General features: G+C 49.5%; 7 protein-coding genes across 7 annotated transcripts; 2 read left to right on the top strand and 5 right to left on the bottom strand.

Annotated features, from left to right (window-relative positions):
• Positions 1-188: 188 nt before the first annotated feature.
• N7447_009484 (uncharacterized protein) lies at positions 189-1,152 on the bottom strand (the record flags this gene model as incomplete). The annotated part of the gene is made up of 2 exons (XM_057233746.1): positions 189-320; positions 385-1,152. The coding sequence occupies 2 exons, from the start codon at positions 1,150-1,152 to the stop codon at positions 189-191; spliced, it is 900 nt and encodes a 299-aa protein (XP_057083288.1).
• Positions 1,153-1,916: 764 nt separating this feature from the next.
• Positions 1,917-4,218, bottom strand: N7447_009483 (WD40 repeat domain-containing protein; the record flags this gene model as incomplete). Its single annotated transcript, XM_057233745.1, has 2 exons — positions 1,917-3,358; positions 3,408-4,218. 2 exons carry the CDS (start codon positions 4,216-4,218, stop codon positions 1,917-1,919), a joined length of 2,253 nt encoding a protein of 750 aa, XP_057083287.1.
• A 1,120-nt stretch (positions 4,219-5,338) lies between these two features.
• chsF (chitin synthase CHS3) lies at positions 5,339-9,079 on the bottom strand (the record flags this gene model as incomplete). The annotated part of the gene is made up of 3 exons (XM_057233744.1): positions 5,339-5,436; positions 5,500-6,305; positions 6,360-9,079. 3 exons carry the CDS (start codon positions 9,077-9,079, stop codon positions 5,339-5,341), a joined length of 3,624 nt encoding a protein of 1,207 aa, XP_057083286.1.
• Positions 9,080-11,334: 2,255 nt separating this feature from the next.
• On the top strand, positions 11,335-13,377 carry chs3 (putative chitin synthase activator (Chs3); the record flags this gene model as incomplete). Its single annotated transcript, XM_057233743.1, has 1 exon — positions 11,335-13,377. One exon carries the CDS (start codon positions 11,335-11,337, stop codon positions 13,375-13,377), a length of 2,043 nt encoding a protein of 680 aa, XP_057083285.1.
• Positions 13,378-14,769: 1,392 nt separating this feature from the next.
• Positions 14,770-15,108, bottom strand: N7447_009480 (uncharacterized protein; the record flags this gene model as incomplete). Its single annotated transcript, XM_057233742.1, has 1 exon — positions 14,770-15,108. One exon carries the CDS (start codon positions 15,106-15,108, stop codon positions 14,770-14,772), a length of 339 nt encoding a protein of 112 aa, XP_057083284.1.
• A 1,088-nt stretch (positions 15,109-16,196) lies between these two features.
• Positions 16,197-17,602, top strand: N7447_009479 (DUF2855 family protein; the record flags this gene model as incomplete). Its single annotated transcript, XM_057233741.1, has 2 exons — positions 16,197-16,366; positions 16,447-17,602. The coding sequence occupies 2 exons, from the start codon at positions 16,197-16,199 to the stop codon at positions 17,600-17,602; spliced, it is 1,326 nt and encodes a 441-aa protein (XP_057083283.1).
• Positions 17,603-17,744: 142 nt separating this feature from the next.
• Positions 17,745-18,894, bottom strand: N7447_009478 (uncharacterized protein; the record flags this gene model as incomplete). Its single annotated transcript, XM_057233740.1, has 3 exons — positions 17,745-18,029; positions 18,083-18,529; positions 18,586-18,894. The coding sequence occupies 3 exons, from the start codon at positions 18,892-18,894 to the stop codon at positions 17,745-17,747; spliced, it is 1,041 nt and encodes a 346-aa protein (XP_057083282.1).
• Between the last annotated feature and the right edge of the window lie 197 nt (positions 18,895-19,091).

The raw sequence follows: 19,091 nt of genomic DNA, 5'->3' as shown, positions 1-19,091 counted from the left end.
GTGGCATGTGCATATGCAGGTCAGCCAGTTATTGTTTATTTCTCTCCTTACATTCCACAGTAGAGCCTAGTTCAATATATACCGTTTTGTGCGAATCAAAATCATGTGGAAATTGTCATGTCATTCTGGATGCTATTCATATCTCAACATTCACATGCACGTGCTCATATACCATGCAAACAAAACATTTACAAGAACTTGCTCGCAAGACTCATAAGTCCACTAGCACCACCGCTGCTACCACCACTAACCTGACTCTTCATGTACATCTTAAGCGCCACCTCCGCCGCAGAGTTCACAGCAGACTGCTTATCACCAGACTAAACAATCATTAGCATCATCACCTCACCATCGCCATCACCCGGAATCAAAAGAAGAACATACCACATTACCCCCAGACCCATTCTTCTCATCCCACAACTTCCCAGCCTGAGCCATAGCAAGCCCAATAAGCTTGTTCTTATCCATGCCCTCATCACTCTTTCCACTTCCACTTCCACCGCCACCAGTGAACATCTTCAAAGCCTGCATGGCAGCACCGGCACCAACGGTCTTGGAATCATGAGTGGTGTTCGAGCCATTGCCGGAGCCGTACATGGCCTGGTGGGCATTGGCGGCGTGTTTCTCGTCGATGTCGTCGTCGGACTTGCGGTTTTGGAGGAAGTTCAACGCACTGCTGAAGAGGGACTTGTCTTCGTTGCTGTCGTGTTCCTGGGCGTGGGTGGCGGCGCTGCTGAAGTCATTGTTGTTGTGGTTGGAAGAGTGTTGGTTGGAGTTGTAGTTCTGGGATTCTTGACGGCCGTTGTTGTTGTAACCTTGGTTCTGGTTTCCGTAACCCTCGTTGGAGGAGTTGCCGTAGCCGGAATTGTTGTGGCTCTCGTTGGAGTTGCCGTAACCGGAGTTGTTGCGGCCCTCGTTGGAGTTGCCGTAGCCGGAGTTGTTGTTGTTTCCGTAACCGTGAGACTCCTGACGGCCGTTGTTGTTGTAGCCTTGGTTCTGATTACCGTAGCCTTCGTTCGAGCGACGCTCGTTAGAAGAGTTGCCGTAGCCACCAGATCCACCGTAGGAGTTGTTGATGTTGTTATTGTTGTTGTCGGTGTTGTAGTAGCTGTTGCTAGCGCCACCGCCGTATTGGTTATCGTTGTAAGACATGGTTGGGTTTTGGGAAAATAAAAACAGAGATAGAGTGGATGGAAAGATGTGAGATGAAGATTGCTTTAATAGAAAAACCAAAAGAACAGAATGGAATGGAAGAGCTTCAGCTGAGGGGTTGCGGGGCTGTTGATTCCGATTTGGGCGCTGTTCGATCGGGTCGATCTGAGCTGTAGCCAATCACGAGCGTGTGGACTTATTAGTGGATGCTTTAAGTGGAACTATTGATTTTGCATTGTTTTTAGTGTGTTTTGGAGATTCGGAGGTTATATTAGGAACATATGATGAGTATCAAAAGCAGGAGTGGTGCTCGCACTGGTATAAGGCAAGCCACTGGTATAAGACAAGCATAAGTTGGAATAAATTGAGTGTGGAAGCGCCATGCTTTCGTGTCTACAAAATCTGATATCCGATTAGGCACGGAGGCCTGGATACGTTATGTCATCGGAATATATATACGCCGGTGTAGTCATGTGACTCGGGTCAGGCACCACTTGCCCGTATGCAGACCCGGCCTGGATGGATATCAGAGGACAAGGTTGGATTGGATTGAGAGGCAAGTATAACACCATTGAGACGAGCCTACAGCATATCATGCCACATCCAATACTCTAGAAACAAAGAAACAAATATAAGCCTCCAACTCCATAACCCAGGGTATCAGATGCAGAGGAAAAGGTGCAAAGAATACCACCCAGAAGAAAAAATAGAAAACAGCGAAACAGAGAGACAGAAGCAGACAAAGCACAGGAGATAAGATCAAATCAAAGAATCAACGCATTATGCTCCTCATCCGACAAATTCCTCAAAAATCTTAGTCCCCGCTCCCTCTTACTCAAAACACACCGAGAATCCACCGCCAACTCCTCCTCCGTAACCCATTCAGACGGCAAATCCGTCAGCCCAACCCGCTGTCCAGACTGCTTGCGCTCATACTGCATAAACCCACCGAAATGGCGATCCGTATTAGCAACCCAGATCTCGGCGCCGTCAGGCGCGTAATCCGCGCCACCGATTTCACCAAAGAAATCATGCACCTGTCTTGAGCGGAAGAGCTGTGCGTCGAGGATAGAGATACGGTCCGCAGGTTCGGTGCAGAGGAGAGTACGTGGGCCACCGCCAACAGGTGAGAAGCGCAGGGAGCGGTAGCCCGCAACGTCGGAGTCGATTGTTTCAAGCGGACGCCAGGTTCGCGCGTCCCAGATAATCACTGTTTTATCCTGGTTTGATGTTGCTATGTGGCGCATATCTGGGGACCAGGCGCAGGCGAAGCCGAAGTCGTGGTGGCCGCGGAGGGGGTGGACTGGACGGCCGGTGTCGGATTCTATTACCCATGCGTCTGGTGAGTCGCCGATTACGACGCGAAGACGACTATCTGGGGATGTGGCGGTGCAGTTTATTGGTTGGGCCAGTTCTTGATCGGAGATGAAGATGTTTGTTTCTGTGTCGAGGATGCGGAGATGTCTGTCGTTGGAGGCGAAGACGCCGGTGGGCGAGGGCCCCGTGCGGTTGGGGATTATGTCGACGTGGTTGGTGATGCCGTCATTGAAGTCGGGGGTTACGAGCCCTTTGATGCCGGGGTCGCAGCCGCTGGTGCTGCGTAGGGCGTATTCGCCACAGAACCCGCCTGCGATTGTGAGGCCGTGTGCTGTTTTCATGGTGGAGATTTTGACTGGGCCGAGGAAGCCTGATTCGGGGTCTGGCTGGCTCATGTCGATTATACAGCGTGCGTCACCGGTGGTTGGGGTCCATGAAAACACTTTCGAGCGGGAGGCGAAGTGCACGGTATTAGATGCAGGGGTCGACATTAAATTGCGGAGCTGGAAGTGTTCAATAGACGCTTTGTGTGCAGTGTGCATGGACCTCTCGCGGAAAAAGGTTTCATGCTGTGGAAGGCGCTTTGCATGGCCGGGATGCATGTAAGGCAGGTTGCTATACGGGATATACCAGGCGTCCCGCACTGCTCGTGCATCGGACCGGCTTACTCGTAAGGTTTCGGTCCATGGGATCTGCTGCAGATCATAAAAATCGCGTCTCCATCTAGACGGTCGAACAACCTCCTGTGGTGGTTGCCAGCTAATCATCTTTGCGAGTGGGCGGAGCTGTGCTGGAATTCGACTTTCCGCATGGAAGCCCTGGGGAATTGTATTTATCGAGACCATCCAGTGCTTGATGAATTCATCAATAGTGAGATTCCGCTCGTATGCTACAGGGCAATTAGCTCGGGTCTTTTCTCAAGGGTCGTGGCGCCTTACTGGATGTGTGGATTATAGATGCCGGACGTGGTCCAGGAAATTCCATCTGCTGGTCGGCATAGTTCTGCAAAGGTTCTGTAATAGACAAACCAATGTTTTGAGGGAGATCCACATCAATATCCTCATAACTCATACTGTTATAGAAATCATCGAGATCGCAGTCTGGCATGTCGGCTTCATGCGTCGGCCGGTTCTTGCGCTGGTAATAATACTCCTCTTCATCTGGATAGAATCGGAGAAAGTCTTCAAGCTCATCATCGGAAGCCGACTCGGGCGACCGGGTGTCTTCCATGGTCACTGACTCGTAATCCATAACCATATCCTTGTGGCCATCCTCGCTGTCGATGTCGTGGTCTGGCGCGACGGGGATATTTTGCCGGCCGGCTGTTCGGTGAATCAAGTTCCGAACAATCGCATCCATGTCGATGTCGCCACTCGGGTTCGAGCCAAAGACAAACTCCGGTCCAGCCGAAGAGGTACCTCCCATTGCCGAGTGGTGAAAATGTCCCCGGTGTCTAGGCAGCAAAGAACTGCCCGACTCCATATGTCGATAATAATCCGGGGGACTACCCACACTCGTAACAGCATTGACGACTTCAGACACCATAAAAGAATCGTTGTGCCCATTATTCTCCGCACGCGGGTACTGGGACACTGCAGCCAGAGCTGCAACACCCACGTCATGCAATCGGCGGTCGATCTCGGAAGTCATATTTGTCGGAGCAGATCGGTCGCTGGAAAAAATCTCCGGATCGAGGGTCGAATTAAAGGCCGCATCATCACCGGACCCCCCAGAATGAGTTGGATTCATGACTTGAAAAGGATCGATATCACATGACACATGGCGTGGCGCAGGATCCAAGGCGGGGAAGTCGGGCGGGTTCGCAGAGTCACTGGAATAAATCATCCGCCATGGATCTCTCGACTCTGTAAATTGTATCAACCCGCCAAAGAGCTCAGAGTTCTTCCAGGCACGCAAGGACGATCACGTCCCGAAAAGGTGAGCAGGGTTGACTAGCGGTCGCACAATCGGAGGAAATCAATCCAGTAAAGAACAGCCTGTAACAGAAGCGGGCACTCCACACTGCGTGGCGTTGATTTTCCAAGCCTTTATAAAGGAAAAAAAGACGGGAGAGAGCCGAGTACAACCGCGAAGCCGAAAAAGAGCCCCCTGGAGAGATTTAAAAACGGACAAAAATGTAATCAGCTTAGTAAATGATCTGTAGGCTGATCAAAAAGGAAATAGAGGGGGATGCGGACAGTGCGCGGTAGCCTTTTCCGCAAGGAATGACAGAAGGGATGAGATGCAGAACGTGGGGAGAAACGTGAATGAAACTCTCCACTTTTGATGTCAAGGCATTTATACGGAAAAGCAAAAGAAAACATAAGAATTCAAAAGTTGATACGTAGAATGCAGGGATTCAGAATATTCAGCCCCTTCAAAATGTTGGATTATAAAGATCAAGATATAGTAGATTAAGCATGAACTCTACATCATCTGCTTTATCATCTCAAGCCGCACATATGTAAATAATGCAGGGAGTAAATGCACTGCAGATCGAACTCGGTCAAGCCCGGTGACTTGCGCTTTGATCTTGTCGGGCACGCCTTGGGCTGAATATGGGCCAGATAGACTGAAAAATCTGAAATCTGATAGTTCACGTTGCTTTACAGGGCTATGTCGATTACGCTATATTGCTTCGTATGGTGTCGACAGAGCAACGCTGTATAGGCCAGAAAAAAAAAAAAAAAGATATCGGCATAAAAAATAATCAACTCGTCAGTCATGCAACGCCTCTGGACTATATTATAAGAATATTTGAACGCCAGTATGTAAATGGTACAATAAATCACGTCGAAACCAAATGAATCCGGGAGAAACATAAAGGTGAAGAACAATTAAAGAAAAAGAACAAGCGCTATCGCTTTCGTTAATAATGTGAATATGTGTCATACTGCGATGGATAAGGATCCGTCGAAGCATGAGGCTGTGATTGTGACTGGGCCCAAGCACTGCGTAGACGGCGTTCTGACGAGAATGTTAGAATCGACTACAACAAATCATCCCAAGAGAGGAAAGGGAAACACATACCTTTTTCGAAATCACGCCACCTCTTCATTGTGATCTTCGTGCTATCGAACTCGCCCTCGGCATCACCGTGTCCCTTATCCTTCTCGCCAGCAGTCTTACGGGTATCACCCCAACTGAAGTCATCGAACTTCCAGAATGCGTACATCGGCAGAACAAAATTCCAGATTGGAAGCGAGCAGAGGTAAATCAACATCCAGAGCACGTAGACGAGTTTGTGTGCGGTGACGACGATCAAAACACCAGGCAGACCCAAAACCAGGGCTAGCAGAACCAGCGGGATAACCTGGACGGGTTTCCTGACGATGGAGACGATGACGACGTAGATGGTGAATGCGATGGCGGCGGGGAGGACAAGGGTTCCGATAAGCTCGATGAAGATGACGAACTGCATGCTGAAGCAGAAGGTTCCGCATAGATCGCGGACGAGGACCAGTTCGAAGAGGTTGTGGACGGTACTGTTGATCCAACGACGACGTTGGGAGAGTAGGACAAGGAATGCGTCCGGCACGACGGTTTTGCACACGGCTTGGGGGACGAAGATCTGCTTGCGTTTCGGGAAGGTCTTGAGCATCAGGGTGGTGAGGTAGCGATCTTCGCCAAGAAGCAGCAAGTTCTTCTTGTGGAGGGTGTCGACAACGTTTTCGGAGTAGTGTTCGACAATATCTGGGTTTGCGAGAATGGGGACCCAGTAGTTCTGGCCGCCCTTGGGAGCTTTGATTCGGTACATGGTGAAACATCCAGGGAGACAGGTGACACCACCAAAGATGGATTCGAATGATTTGGCTAGGTGGTGAGAGACGAAGTACCTTTTATGAAGTTAGTGACTGTGCTGGTTACACTACCAACGTTGGAGGACTTACTCGAAGACCTGGATCATTGTTACCCAGCTGTCAGTCTTGTTGGCGATCTTGGTTTCTCCACAGAGACCCATGATTTCTGGGTCCTTCACCATGGCTGAGACCATGTGGGTCAAGCTGTCTGGGAACACCTTTGTATCGGCGTCGACCATGAGAACAATCTCGTAGAAATCCGGCGGGATACCTGTGACATTCCACATGCCATTAAACATCTCGAACTCGAGTTCCGTCATGCGCTCGTCGAACATAACCTTCTGGAGGAAAGACATGAGAATGATCTGACTGTCTCGCTTGCCTCGGTTACCAGGCTTTGACTGAGTCGACTCCTGCTCGGTTCCGCACTTGACAATCACCATCATGGGAACACGCTGCTGCTTGTCTGCCGGGATGATGGAAGTGTTACCATAGTCGTAGAATCCAGTGTATACCTTGGCCATATTGTGTCGCTTGGAGCCAGTGGCCACAGCCACGTAAGAGTAGGGTTGGACCTCGTCCTTGGGAACAACTGGGTCCCTAAGCATGCCTAATACAATCTCTGGCGTGGAGAATTCCTCTCCCTTGCCTTTGATGATACCATCACAGATGACCAGGATCGTTTTGTGGCTGTTCGGGTAGTCGGTCATGGCAACGGAATCCAAAGTTGACCTGATACCCTCTTCACCTTCAGAGTAGCAAGTAACCAGACAAAGACTGTGAGCCAGAGGGTAGCCGAATGGCTGCCAGTCAGGGGGCGGCTGAGGAACAACAGCTTCGTGAATGAAACCAGCAGGACCCGCACCATCGTGATCTGTGGATAGTGTGGAGTAACCGGGATCTTGCTGACCCTGGCCGGGAGGAACCAAGCTAGTCCGACTGGCAGCAGGATTATGCCGAGAGTTATCAGCGCTCAGAGTACCCCCACTACCATTGTGACTTGACTTGTACATCGTGGCAGGATTGGAGCTGGGCATGAGATGAGTTGTCGAGTTCTGACTAGCCATCGTGACATAAATCGGCTTTTGCTTGCTACCAGTGCTGCTGCTCACATTGTACGGGCTCGAGAAACGGGAAGTGGTCGGGAGGAAGCTAGCGCGTTTGCTCGTGCGATCGAGAACGATGGGTTCGGTGATTCGTGGAGCGGGCCGATAGATGTCGTTGGACCAGTCTTCAATCTGTTGATTACGAGTCTTGGGGTCGGAGGACATACTCGTAGTCTGTGCGGCAAACCTGGGTGCCAGGAACCACTGGAAGAACACGGCAAACCCGAACTTGACACCGACGATGGCGAGAATGAAGATCAGGGACACGTAGAGCACGACTTGCGACGCAATACAGCCAACAGTATCAGTGTCGATGCTGCCGACTTTGATAATCTGCGCCAAGCACTTGCCGATCTTCTTCTCCTCCCCGGATTGCAGGTAGTAGGTAAGATCAACACCGCGGACATCGGGATTCGTGCGAAGGTCGTCGAATTGTTTGGGATAGGACACCTGGCTACGGTCGAACCAAGCGAGAAGATCGAGGTCGAGTACAGTTCCCGAGTATATCGCCAGGTTGCGACTCTTGTTCTTCGTATCCTCCCATGTGTAGTACACATCTCCATCACTTCTCAGCGAGTAGAAAGGCTCACGAGCCCTCTTGCTGGTATGGCAAGCCCAGCCCGTGTAATGATCAACGGTCAAATTCGGCGAGGACGAACCATCTTGGTTGAAGGGCGCACAGGGGAAGTACCATCCGAGATCTCCATTGGAGTTTGTTGGAATATCACCATCAGACTTAGCCGTAATCAGTCCTTTACACGCACCGTTGACCTGTTGGAAAAAGAAGCTGCCATCCTGTCCGCCATACTTATGCGGCAAGTCGTAGATAACATTCGAACCCGCGGGGATACCAACAACACCTGCATGTTTCGAGCGGCTCAAGTCATATGCCCTGCCATGAAAGATCATGTAGTTGGAACTGATTTTGTTGGCCTTCAACCGAACCGGGGGCGAGCCACAAACCGTAGCCGTGAAACCGAAGGTCAAGAAACCGACAAAGGCACCGATCATCAGAATGATACTGATCAGGCCGATCTTCTCTCGCCAAGCACTGCGCTGCTCTTTCTCTGGCATGCCAAAGCATTTCAGCACAAAGTCCGGAATGAAGAATGTGAGCACTGCACAATATGTGGGCCACAACTCGGGCGGGCCACTTTGCTCAATGGCCTTCTGACGTCTCTGTTCATCCGCAGCTCCCTTCGACGACCTCCGCGAGCCTCTCTTCTTCTTCTTCGAGCGATGTCTGCTCGGAACCCGCTCCATTGGTTTGTTGACATTACCGCGCGCGCCGTATAAACCATCCTTGCTCTTCATATCCATGCTGCGCGAGCTGTTTGTCTCCGCCTCGCCATCTCTATTATCCAATAACGGATCGTTTCCGCTGGCCGAGGGAAAAGTGGGCATATGGGTTGATCGCTGCCGATAGTGATGATCGGGTTGTTCACGGTCATCTCGCCTGCGCTCTGGTTTGACCATGCTCTTTTTGCGTCTCACATCGCCGCCCCGCTCCATGCGCTCTTCGTCTGTGTCCATACCTCTTCGGTGGCTGGAGTGTCGGCGACGGTGCCGGTGGGAGGGAGAAGTGGGGTCGTCGCTGTAAGTGCCCGAGTCAATATCGCGTCGACGGCGCCGAGAGGGTTCGCGAAATGCGCGGGCTTCTTCGCGCCGAGCTGAGGGCTTGCCTGGCCTCTGCGGCAAAGACATCTCGTTTCTACGGACGTTGATGTCAGTCCGCACTCCGAGCTTGCTCGGCATTCAGTTTGCCAGCGCACTCACTTTAGTTATTGCTCATCAACAGTAGGTTGGGTCGACTGTTCAAAATATAGATCTGTCGGTTGTCGCCTGAAACATGTCAAATGCGTTGACTTGGTCCTCGATAATGCGACCTATGGGCCTCAGCTTCCAAATGTCCGATTTATCGACCAGCAAATAGAGTGGGTTGGTAGTTCTTGAAGGTACGGTCGGCCTGTGCGTGGAGAATAAACAAAGTCCCCACTTGAGAAATCGAATGGAAAACACAAAAGCGAATGTGGTGATAGGCAATGTAAAAGGGAAAGGGAAGTGAGACAAAGACCCTGTACACGGGACTCTAGCGCTCTGGGAGAGGTTAGGCTTGTTTTACCATATTAGGGCCATATTAAGACATATTAAAAATAAATAATCTATTTTCTTTGTCGCCAGGGGCAATATCACAATATCACACGGCCAATTAGACCCACGGTTGAGCCAACTATCTTCCATGGTTAATAAGGTGAGACTAATGGCGAGATTTTAGTTATTTTGTAACAAAAAGGAGAAACCAGCCGAGGAGGCATTTTTCTCTTCTGATCACGGGGTTCAATTTCTATTTTGGGTCAACTAAGACTGTTTATGCTTAGTTCTAGCCTTAGTGGTCTTAGCCGAATAATAACCACGCTAAATAGTCAATTGCCACTTACACTTTAAGAGCATGAATAGTGTAGTCCAATGGACGTAGTCATGGAGACAAAATAAGAGAAAAAGAAAAGACAACACCAAGCTTCCGCATAATTCATTCGCTAACCCATGTGGAAATCCGTAAATAGCTATGTGAGATATCTCGACAGTGCGCCCCATACGAATAATATGGTGTTTCGAGTCGGTGTATTCCATACTCCCTATGGAGTAGCGAGCTTTAGATCAAAGAAAACAGGTTGTAATAGTCGAAGGTAATGCACGCCATATATGTACGAGCCCTTGACAAAACAATAAAACACTTGTACTACTAGCCTAGAGTCCAGCATAGAACGCATTATGTGATAAAAATAGTACTTGGAAGTCGAACATCTGCATTGTCTAGATATAAAATCCAGGATATCCCTGTATGTAGGTACCCCAAGGTCAATGCCAATGTCAATACCAAACCAACCAATATGATCGACGACTGGTAGCCGATCATCACGGCAGTCCGCAGAATCCATACAGCCCATGGTCTCCATGGTGCATATGCACCATTCCGTTCCAAATTCGAAGACCATATCTTGTTTTATGCTCCCCACTCCATAGACGTTCTTGAACCACGAAAAGAACGTGTCACTTCTAGACAATTCCCCTTTTCCATTCACAAATAATCCAATTGAGAAACCAATTTGGCTGCGGATTTGCTGGGAGGGCTACGGTGGAGTCCGGTATCCTTGTCAGGCCACGTTCTTCGGTTCTTACTGGAATGCTGACAGTATCTCTTCGCATGAGATGTAGTACAGCTTCAACTCCGAGGACCCAATACCCAGCTACCAAGACTGTGAGGAATGACTAGTACTATTTGCTCAGGTTAACGGACTCACCCCGTAGCCTATGTCGTCATACGAGATCAGAGCACTTTGCTTTTTGTCTTTGACGGTGTGGTTGACTGCTGCAAGGAGTATGCATTGACAGATGGATATGACCCGTGCGAGGAATTGAAACTCTGTTTTCCAAATGAAATAGGGCTGGTAATAGAGCTGGGAGTAAATAATATATCCTTTTACGCTCAACCTTTCCAATATTAATAAGAACCCTCGGCTTCCATGTAAATTAGGAGCCCATATTTCCACTTCCAACTATATCCACCACGCACCGCGCCCCGGAGTAGTCGGGTATAAATGCCACTAAAAATACTAACCGCTAAAGACAGGGCCGCTTAAAGCTGTGCACGTTGAAAAAGAGGGGATCAAAGGGAGGTCATGTCTTATGCGTTATATGTGTCTCGGAACCTGTTAGGCGACCCGATAGGCATCAACTTTGATTTTTATACGAGAGAATGTGCCAGGCATAATAAGAAACAGATCAAACGGATTTGGAAACTAGTTTTCTTTTTACTCTTCCCCTCGCTTCAACTTTGAAATATCTCTAATAGCGTGTCCACTTTGACTAGCTCTCCCCCATGGATTCCCCCATAAAGTCCTAAACATTTTTCTTCATGGATCTGCAAACTCTCACTTTTAACCTTCCTTAACTCCAACATGGCCAGTTCTGCTGGACACCGGGCCTTGCCTTCTCCCCCACCAGCTTACCTCCGATCATCGCCCCCATTCACCCCATCTCAATCACCACGGACCATCCCCAGACCCCAGAGTTTGAACCTCACCCGCAAACCAGTCCCTTTGCGGACCGAAACCTCTCCCGTCATACAAAATTCCCCGCGCTCGCCAGTCAAAATCGCACATACCGCAGACATCCCAGATGCCTCAAGCGTGCGCATCGAAGGCGCATACAGTGGGCCCACCACACCGCAATCGGAGCTCCCCGAATTCGCAGACATGTCGCTCGAGGGCCCTGTACAGCCGCCTCAGCAAAGCTGGAATCCTGCCCACCCCCCGCGGCGAGACTCAATACAGGCCCCAAACTACACACACTCGCATCCGTACGGTCACACCCCAGCAAGCAGCGGCTCATGGTCGGTGGTAGAGCCGAAAGACGAAGGACATGGAAACCCGAAAAAGAGCGCCTCTTCATTAGAGCGCGAGGGTCAGAGCTGTAATGGCTCTTCGCGGGGAAGCATGGATAGCGTGGCGCTGGCGTCCGACAACTACGAACCCCTGATCTACCACCACCAGCAACAGCCAGCTGGGGCACCTGCAAGGAAAGTCGCACCCAATGCTGGAGATAACCCATCCGGCTCGACGGACAAGCTGGCTGCTAGGCGATCAAGGCTTTCGCGGCCTCTTTCGACATACTCCGTAACCTCAGAGGGTGGTCACCGACGGAACCTCTCCTCATCGCCGTATCTACATGCGCGATCCTCGTCTGGAACCCCCGAAAACAGGTCTTCATCATTCCTCGATTTGCTCAACACATCATACCCGCAGCCAGGCCCAACAGCAGCGCGATTCGACAACTCGCGTCTCCAAGCCTCAGTCGGAAACAACGCCTCTCTTCTTAGCCACAAAGACACATTCGAGATGTACCTAGCAAACGTGAAGAAGACTGACGAGCCAACAGTGCTGTATGAATTCGCCGTGTTCATGATAAACTCGATGCGCCAGATGCCAGCCGTGGACCTCGAAGACTCCAACCCAATCACGCGTGCCCGTCTACTACGCGAATCAAAATCCATCCTCCAGCGCCTCGCAGACCGCAGTTACCCCTTCGCACAGTACTACCTCGGTGATGGGTACGCGTCGGGCCTGTTCAACAAAGGCGTCGAGGACCACGACCGCTCCTTCCCGCTCTTCGTCGCAGCCAGCAAACATGGTCACGTCGAAGCCTGCTACCGCACAGCGCTCTGCTATGAGTTCGGCTGGGGATGCCGTCCCGATGGCACCCGTGCAGTGCAATTCTATCGTCAAGCAGCGTCGAAGAACCACCCGGGCGCCATGATTCGTATGGCGAACGCCTGTATTGCTGGCGATATGGGGCTGGGCAAGCGATACCGCGAGGGAGTCAAATGGATGAAGCGCGCGACCGAGTCCGCAGATACGCAGTATAACGCCGGCCCGTACGAGCTCGGTGTGATGCACGAGAGGGGCTTCGGCGACGATGTCTTCCCCGATGAGACTTATGCAGCGCAGCTGTTCACCAAATCTGCGGAGCTGGGCCATGTGGAGGCTTGCTATCGTCTTGGTGATGCGTATGAACATGGAAAATTGAATTGTCCGCGCGACCCGGCGCTCAGTATCCACTTCTATACCAATGCCGCGCAGAATGGGCATCCGGTGGCGATGATGGCGCTTTGTGCGTGGTACCTTGTTGGTGCGGAGCCTGTGCTCGAGAAGGATGAGAACGAGGCATATGAGTGGGCTTTCCGGGCTGCGAATCTGGGTCTCGCGAAGGCCCAATATGCGGTCGGCTACTTCACTGAAATGGGTATTGGCTGCCGTCGTGATCCTCTCGAGTCCAATGTGTGGTATGTCAAGGCAGCGGACCAGGGCGATGAGCGAGCCAAACATCGAATCGCTACAATTCGGGCTGCAGCAGAGGGTACACATCCAACCGCGGCCAGGCGCAACGGAGGCCGACTTAAGAAAGCCGAGCGCAAGGATCCAAGTCATGGCCAGGGTGAGTAAACCGAATTGGCTGTGTATCCATGCACATTTTTTGCTAACCATATACGATTATCCAGAAACTGAAAACGATAAGCCTGCCAAACAGAAACGATTCGTTATCTTCTAATCTCACCAAACAAAACACATTTATGACCTGATCTGTTCAAGCGATCTAAATTGCACACTTCCAAGCATCTTCACCCCAAGCATGTTACCTTGCGACTCCAGCTAAAACCCCCTCATGAGAACAGTCCACGGACGAAAATACATACATAATCCCATTTACAACCTCTGCATACAACCTCGCGCGGCAAAGCGCGAGCATGAAACCTGTCATTCAACAAGCGATTTGAATCGGAATCTGAATCAATTCACATGCCTATTATTGAAATCTTTTGCGTTTCTCGGGTATCGAGCTGACGTTTCGAATCTGTTTATACCTCTCCTTTTCGTATCCATTCTACATCTTCCATCTCATCTCTCATTTATCAGCGTGGTGGTTTCCATCTGCATTCATTCCTTTGCGCTCATATTCATCTTTTCATGAATCTACTCTGGCTTCCTGGCTTGTTTGTTTTCACCGGCGTTCTAAAATTCTATTCTAACAATACATGATTCTATTCGGGATATTTGTATGCATTTTATCGTATTCCCGGGGTCTTTCGTGCATTCCTAGAGCTGTGCTTAACTAGTTTTGCTACTCGGATTTTTCTTATACATATATTTAGTGAGTTATCTCTCTTGTTGTCCTACGCTGTCGATTCATGTCGGTAAAAGCGGGCACATGACTCTAATCTTCTGAATTGATTTATATCGTACTCTTTTCTACAATATACAAGTAACAGCTCGGTTCTCACCCTGTGCAAATGTTTCATATTCCCAGTTCCCGGCATCATCTCTGCATCCCGGTGCATGCGGGGAATAAATGAGGGTAGGGTTCTCGTTTTCGCTATACCTTGCCCAAGCTGGATAACCAATCACTGGCAGTTTAATATATTCTAGATCATAATTACGGCTCTGTATATCCGACATATTAAATGGAACCTGCTGAGAACTTTATGTATTGATGTGAGAGGTTGGTATATTGGGGAAGGGTGTGAGAAATATATAACTAGTTAGTTGCTAAACAAAAAGAAAATATATCAAGAAAATATCAACAGGGATTTCGCTTTTATTTCGAGGACTTATATATCGTCAAGAAACATAGAAGACCATCTAGGCCCAGATAGGGCTGGTAAATCTGGATCTTCCCTGCCTTGCCCTTGTTAGATTACATGTAGGTAGCTACGTATTTGAGTTAAGCTGGGTTGAGTGGCCAGCTCGTATCCCCTAGATCTCTTTCTTACCTTTCCACCTGCATTTCCACTTGTGACCTTAGAACTTGGGATATGACGACACCTGAGCAGATGGCATTCATAGTTCGCCTAAGGAGGCCATCTCGAGGTTGTGAAGGCCCTGATACAGGCAAATGCTACTGTCAATGCAGCTGTGACCCGGGAATTTGGCCGAACGGCTGTCCAAGCAGCAGCTGAAGCAGGTCATCTTCAGGTGGTGAACGTATTGATACGGAAAGGCGCAGATTTTAATGCGGCCCCAGGGAATACTTTTGGCAGGACTGCCCTCCAAGCCGCAGCCAATGGGTGCCATCTTGAGATCATGGACGCATTGATACAAGCAAACGCTGATGTTAATGCCGCCCCAGGAGAAAGCTTTCGCCAAACTGCCCTGGACGCAGCGGCTAGAAATGGCCATCCTGAAGCTGTAGACACATTAATACAAGCAAATTCTGTTGTCAATATTCCCTTATCCGGCCCGGAAGGAATCCTTGGAAGTCACCAAACAGCCCTCCAAGCAGCAGCCGTAAGTGGACATATTGAAGTTGTGAGAGCATTGTATACACCATCCGCTTCACCTGATTTGGCTATGTATACATGGCTTTGAGATGAGTACTTTTTACACAATTCCTGGTAGCTATACCGTAGCTTAAATGTTAATTACTAGGGTAAATATCTGGGTGGATACATGCGCGACGCTACTCTATAATATAAACGAGTACATCCATAGGCGGAAATGCTATGCACTATAGTAAGCTCTACAGACACGATGCAGTCGGGTACTTGACTCAAACCCATATCAATCAACCAATCAAAGTTCCATTTGCCTGTTGCAGTCTAACTAGGTGCGTATGACTATGCAGGGTCTTCATCCAACTGAAGCAAGAACTCGAGGCCAAACGCTAACTTAAGATCCCACAGTATAGAACATCTCCGACCTCTCCTTGTACACCACTGCAAAAGGTGGTTGCCACGGCCGATGAATTTTTTTGGAATAACCCTTCCAATATAATTCATGGCCGAGTAGCCTATTGCCGCTATCTGGACTTTAGTGAACGCCCGATTGAATTGAAAGTTATGGCCTTTATATATAAAGAGGACTTGCTATCGGGGTTCCTAAGCGTACACGAGTCATCGTTCCCACCGCGGCAGCCTTATAAAGTATTTAACATGTCGATATCCTGCATGTATATTCCCTACGAGATTGGTCTAACAAAGGGCCCGGGGATTATATTACCAAGAATACGCAGCCCTGACACCATCCCTGTAGTGATGCAGGCAACTCCCCATCACACTAAGGACCACTGGGCTGTCACGCTCAGACCCATTAGCCTCTAAGTTTGAGCTGAAAAGCAAACAGCCTGGGTTGTCTCTCTAATCGTGCTGATTATCTCAATTGGTGGGGTTCCCCCGCCGGATGATCTTCATGCCTCTGATCAGTAATCAATCAGCGTAAAAGAATCATCTCATTCAGGTCAGCAATTTCCTCTCCAAATTTATCACGCCATGGGTGTTCATGTGGTATCAAAGCTGGATAACCGCCAGCATGCGAGTTTCAACCTCGAGGTCGCTGCTCAGAGGGAACTATCTGAGTCTTCAGTAAGAATTCGCACGCAACTGATCAGTCTCACTTCGAACAGTTTGACCTATGCTTTAATGGGTGGATTCCTACGTTGGTATGTTCTCAATATCTACCCAGAAAATATGAGACTGTCGGAAAACGGGGTGAAATGAGATTCTCATCAATTACTCGCAGGTGGGACGCGTACCCCGTATCTGAAGACTATCCCGCACCATACAACGACCCAGCAGCATGGGGAATCGTTCCAGCCTGGGGCTATGCCACAGTGGAAGAGACAACCATTCCAGAATTACCCAAAGGAACACTTCTGTTCGGATTCTGGCCCACAACCAACACACCGACCGATCTCAAACTCAAACGCGGCTTACCAGAAGGCCACTGGATCGAGACTAGCGATCATCGCCAGCAACTGATGCCATTGTACAACCGATATACGGTAACTCCGTCATCGACCCCAATCTCCGACCTGACCACTGCGCTCAATCCCCTGTCAGATTCTGCACAGAATGAGCTAGACCGCATGGCCTGGACCGCGCTATTCATTGGCGGAGTAGCTGGGTACGTTCTCAGCGAGTACGTTTTCTCGTCCAACCCAAACCAACCACCCATCCATCCACTGGGAAACCAAGCTGGTTTGCCGTGGACCCAGTCCGACGGGGATTTGTCGTCCGCGATCGTGGTAAACTTGGCCGCATCAACCAACACGGCCCGTGTTTTCTCGTACTACCTGTCGCGAAAACCAGATGGTTCGGCGCCTCTTGGCTTGTTCCAGGTTACATCAGGTGTGTCGCGCGTCGCGGAAGCGAGTCGGAATCTAGCTTCTGTTCCTTCCAAGGCGGTTGGATATGGGGATATTGGATCTGAGGAGAATGCGGAGTGGCTGGCTAGCCGCAAGGCTGAGAAGATTGTTATTGTTGACTTTGGTGGTCGTCCAAATGCCCTCGAAGACACCCTCTCCCTGATTAAGAATCATGCTGAGTTGCAATCTTGTAAGGTTGTCATTGTCCAGGTTGGCAATGAGCAGAAAGTATACTCAATGGAGGAGATGATTGCTGGAAGAGAAGCGACGGCGAAGCTTGGAAAGGTTCAATACAACACTTCTGGTGTTCAAGACACGATACTCGACTCTGTCGACCTGGAAGCCTACTTTACAACAAGGAATGCACGGTGGGAAAGATGGCTAGATGAACGACACTTGAGTGTGCCAGGAAAACAGATTGTGTTTGGCCGCGGTGTCTCTGGTGCTGATGGCGTTGAGGGAGGATGGGATAGACTCTGTCATGGACAAGTAGGACCTGATGAGGGATTGGTGTACAAGATTCAGACTTGAAACTCGACTTTGATTAGTTTGAGCTCAGTATTTGACAGGTAGAATGAGAAGGAATTCATGAAATTAAAAACCCCAAGGCTGTGGGCGTATCCCAAAATCAATACCGGGGTAGAGAAAGAGTAGACAAAAGAATAGTCCAAACTCAAACAGAGTATACGACCTCGTATCGGGGAGAGGACTCGGTGGTGTGAGTAGTGGCACTTTGTTCACTTGATGAACGCGCTGAATTGATCTCCGCTAGCATCGGATGTCCGCATATATCCAGTTGAGCGGCTGTCGAGATCATCAAGTCCGAAAAACGCTCACTATAAGCTGGAGGAGGACTTTGACTTCCCGGCATCTGTTGGATATCTTCCCCACGAATGAACGCATTTTGTCCAATCACATGGGGTGTCATATAAATTTTAAACGGCATAATTTGCGTCATCTGTTTCCTGGTTAGCTTCATGTTATGAAACTTCGACTAGGTTATTTGCATACCACAATTGTAGTATCTCTCCTTTCGCCGCGGAACTCAGCACTAATAGAAAGCTCATGGCTGATCTTGATGTGTCTAGTCGATACACTCTGCGAGCAGGCGTCGAGACTCTGGGGCAGAGAGACGGGTGTGGTGAAACGCCATTCAATTTCCGAAGGACCATCTCCCGAAGACTCATCTCCTTGAGGGAAATCAATGGTCTTGGAGAAAACAGTTTGAGTTTGTGCTGCAGTGATAAACCGTACATTGTGTCGCACTGATTCTGCAGCAGTAGCATCCAACCGCGCAGTCTGTTTCTCAACTACTTTGATGGTAACGGTGTTGAGTGTAGCGTACTTCACCAGCGGTGCAAACCAGCATTCCACGGGAAATGTGCAACCAAAGGGGACGTTCCGGTCAGTGATAGAGAGGCGATACTGGATATTTTCCTTGGAATGACCCTCGAGAGTCTAGATATCTTCAGTTATTTGCATGAATACCACCTTCAATGGAAGACTATACTTACCAACGGACAATGCGGTCTTAAATAGCTTGTCTCAAAATCGAAAACTTGGTAGATCCTAACTGGCTGCGAGACCACGAAATCGCTTTTGAGGCGTCGCTCGATAACAAGCTCCACCCGATATGTGTGGTATTGATTGTTTGCCCCAGTCACCGTGTCGAGAATCTTACTTGGAAGGGGAAAATCGAATAAAAATGCGTGGTCTCCTGCCGGCATTTGGAATGCGTTGAGCATTTTCGAAGAAGCTAGTGGTTGTTCGCGCTCGAAAGTGATCTGGTCGCGGCTTTCTGCTGATCCAAAGACTCCCTCCATTGGGCTATAAACATGGGTAAGGCGATATTCAACAACTACGCGGTGTGAATCCTCACATTGCTAATATTCCCCTCAATCTCACTTTCATACTCTTAATCGAGACAACTTGTGCAAGAGAGAGATTGAACCTTCCAGTAACCGATACTGGATGCCGCTCTTCCGAAATAAAGATGCATGATTGATCAAGACTAATGAAA

The sequence above is a fragment of the Penicillium robsamsonii genome, assembly GCF_028829455.1.
Source record: "Penicillium robsamsonii strain IBT 29466 chromosome Unknown utg000005l_segment0_segment0, whole genome shotgun sequence".
Taxonomy (NCBI): Eukaryota; Fungi; Ascomycota; class Eurotiomycetes; order Eurotiales; family Aspergillaceae; genus Penicillium; species Penicillium robsamsonii.
Note: the sequence above shows the minus strand (reverse complement) of the source record. Positions and strands in the feature narration are given on the sequence as shown.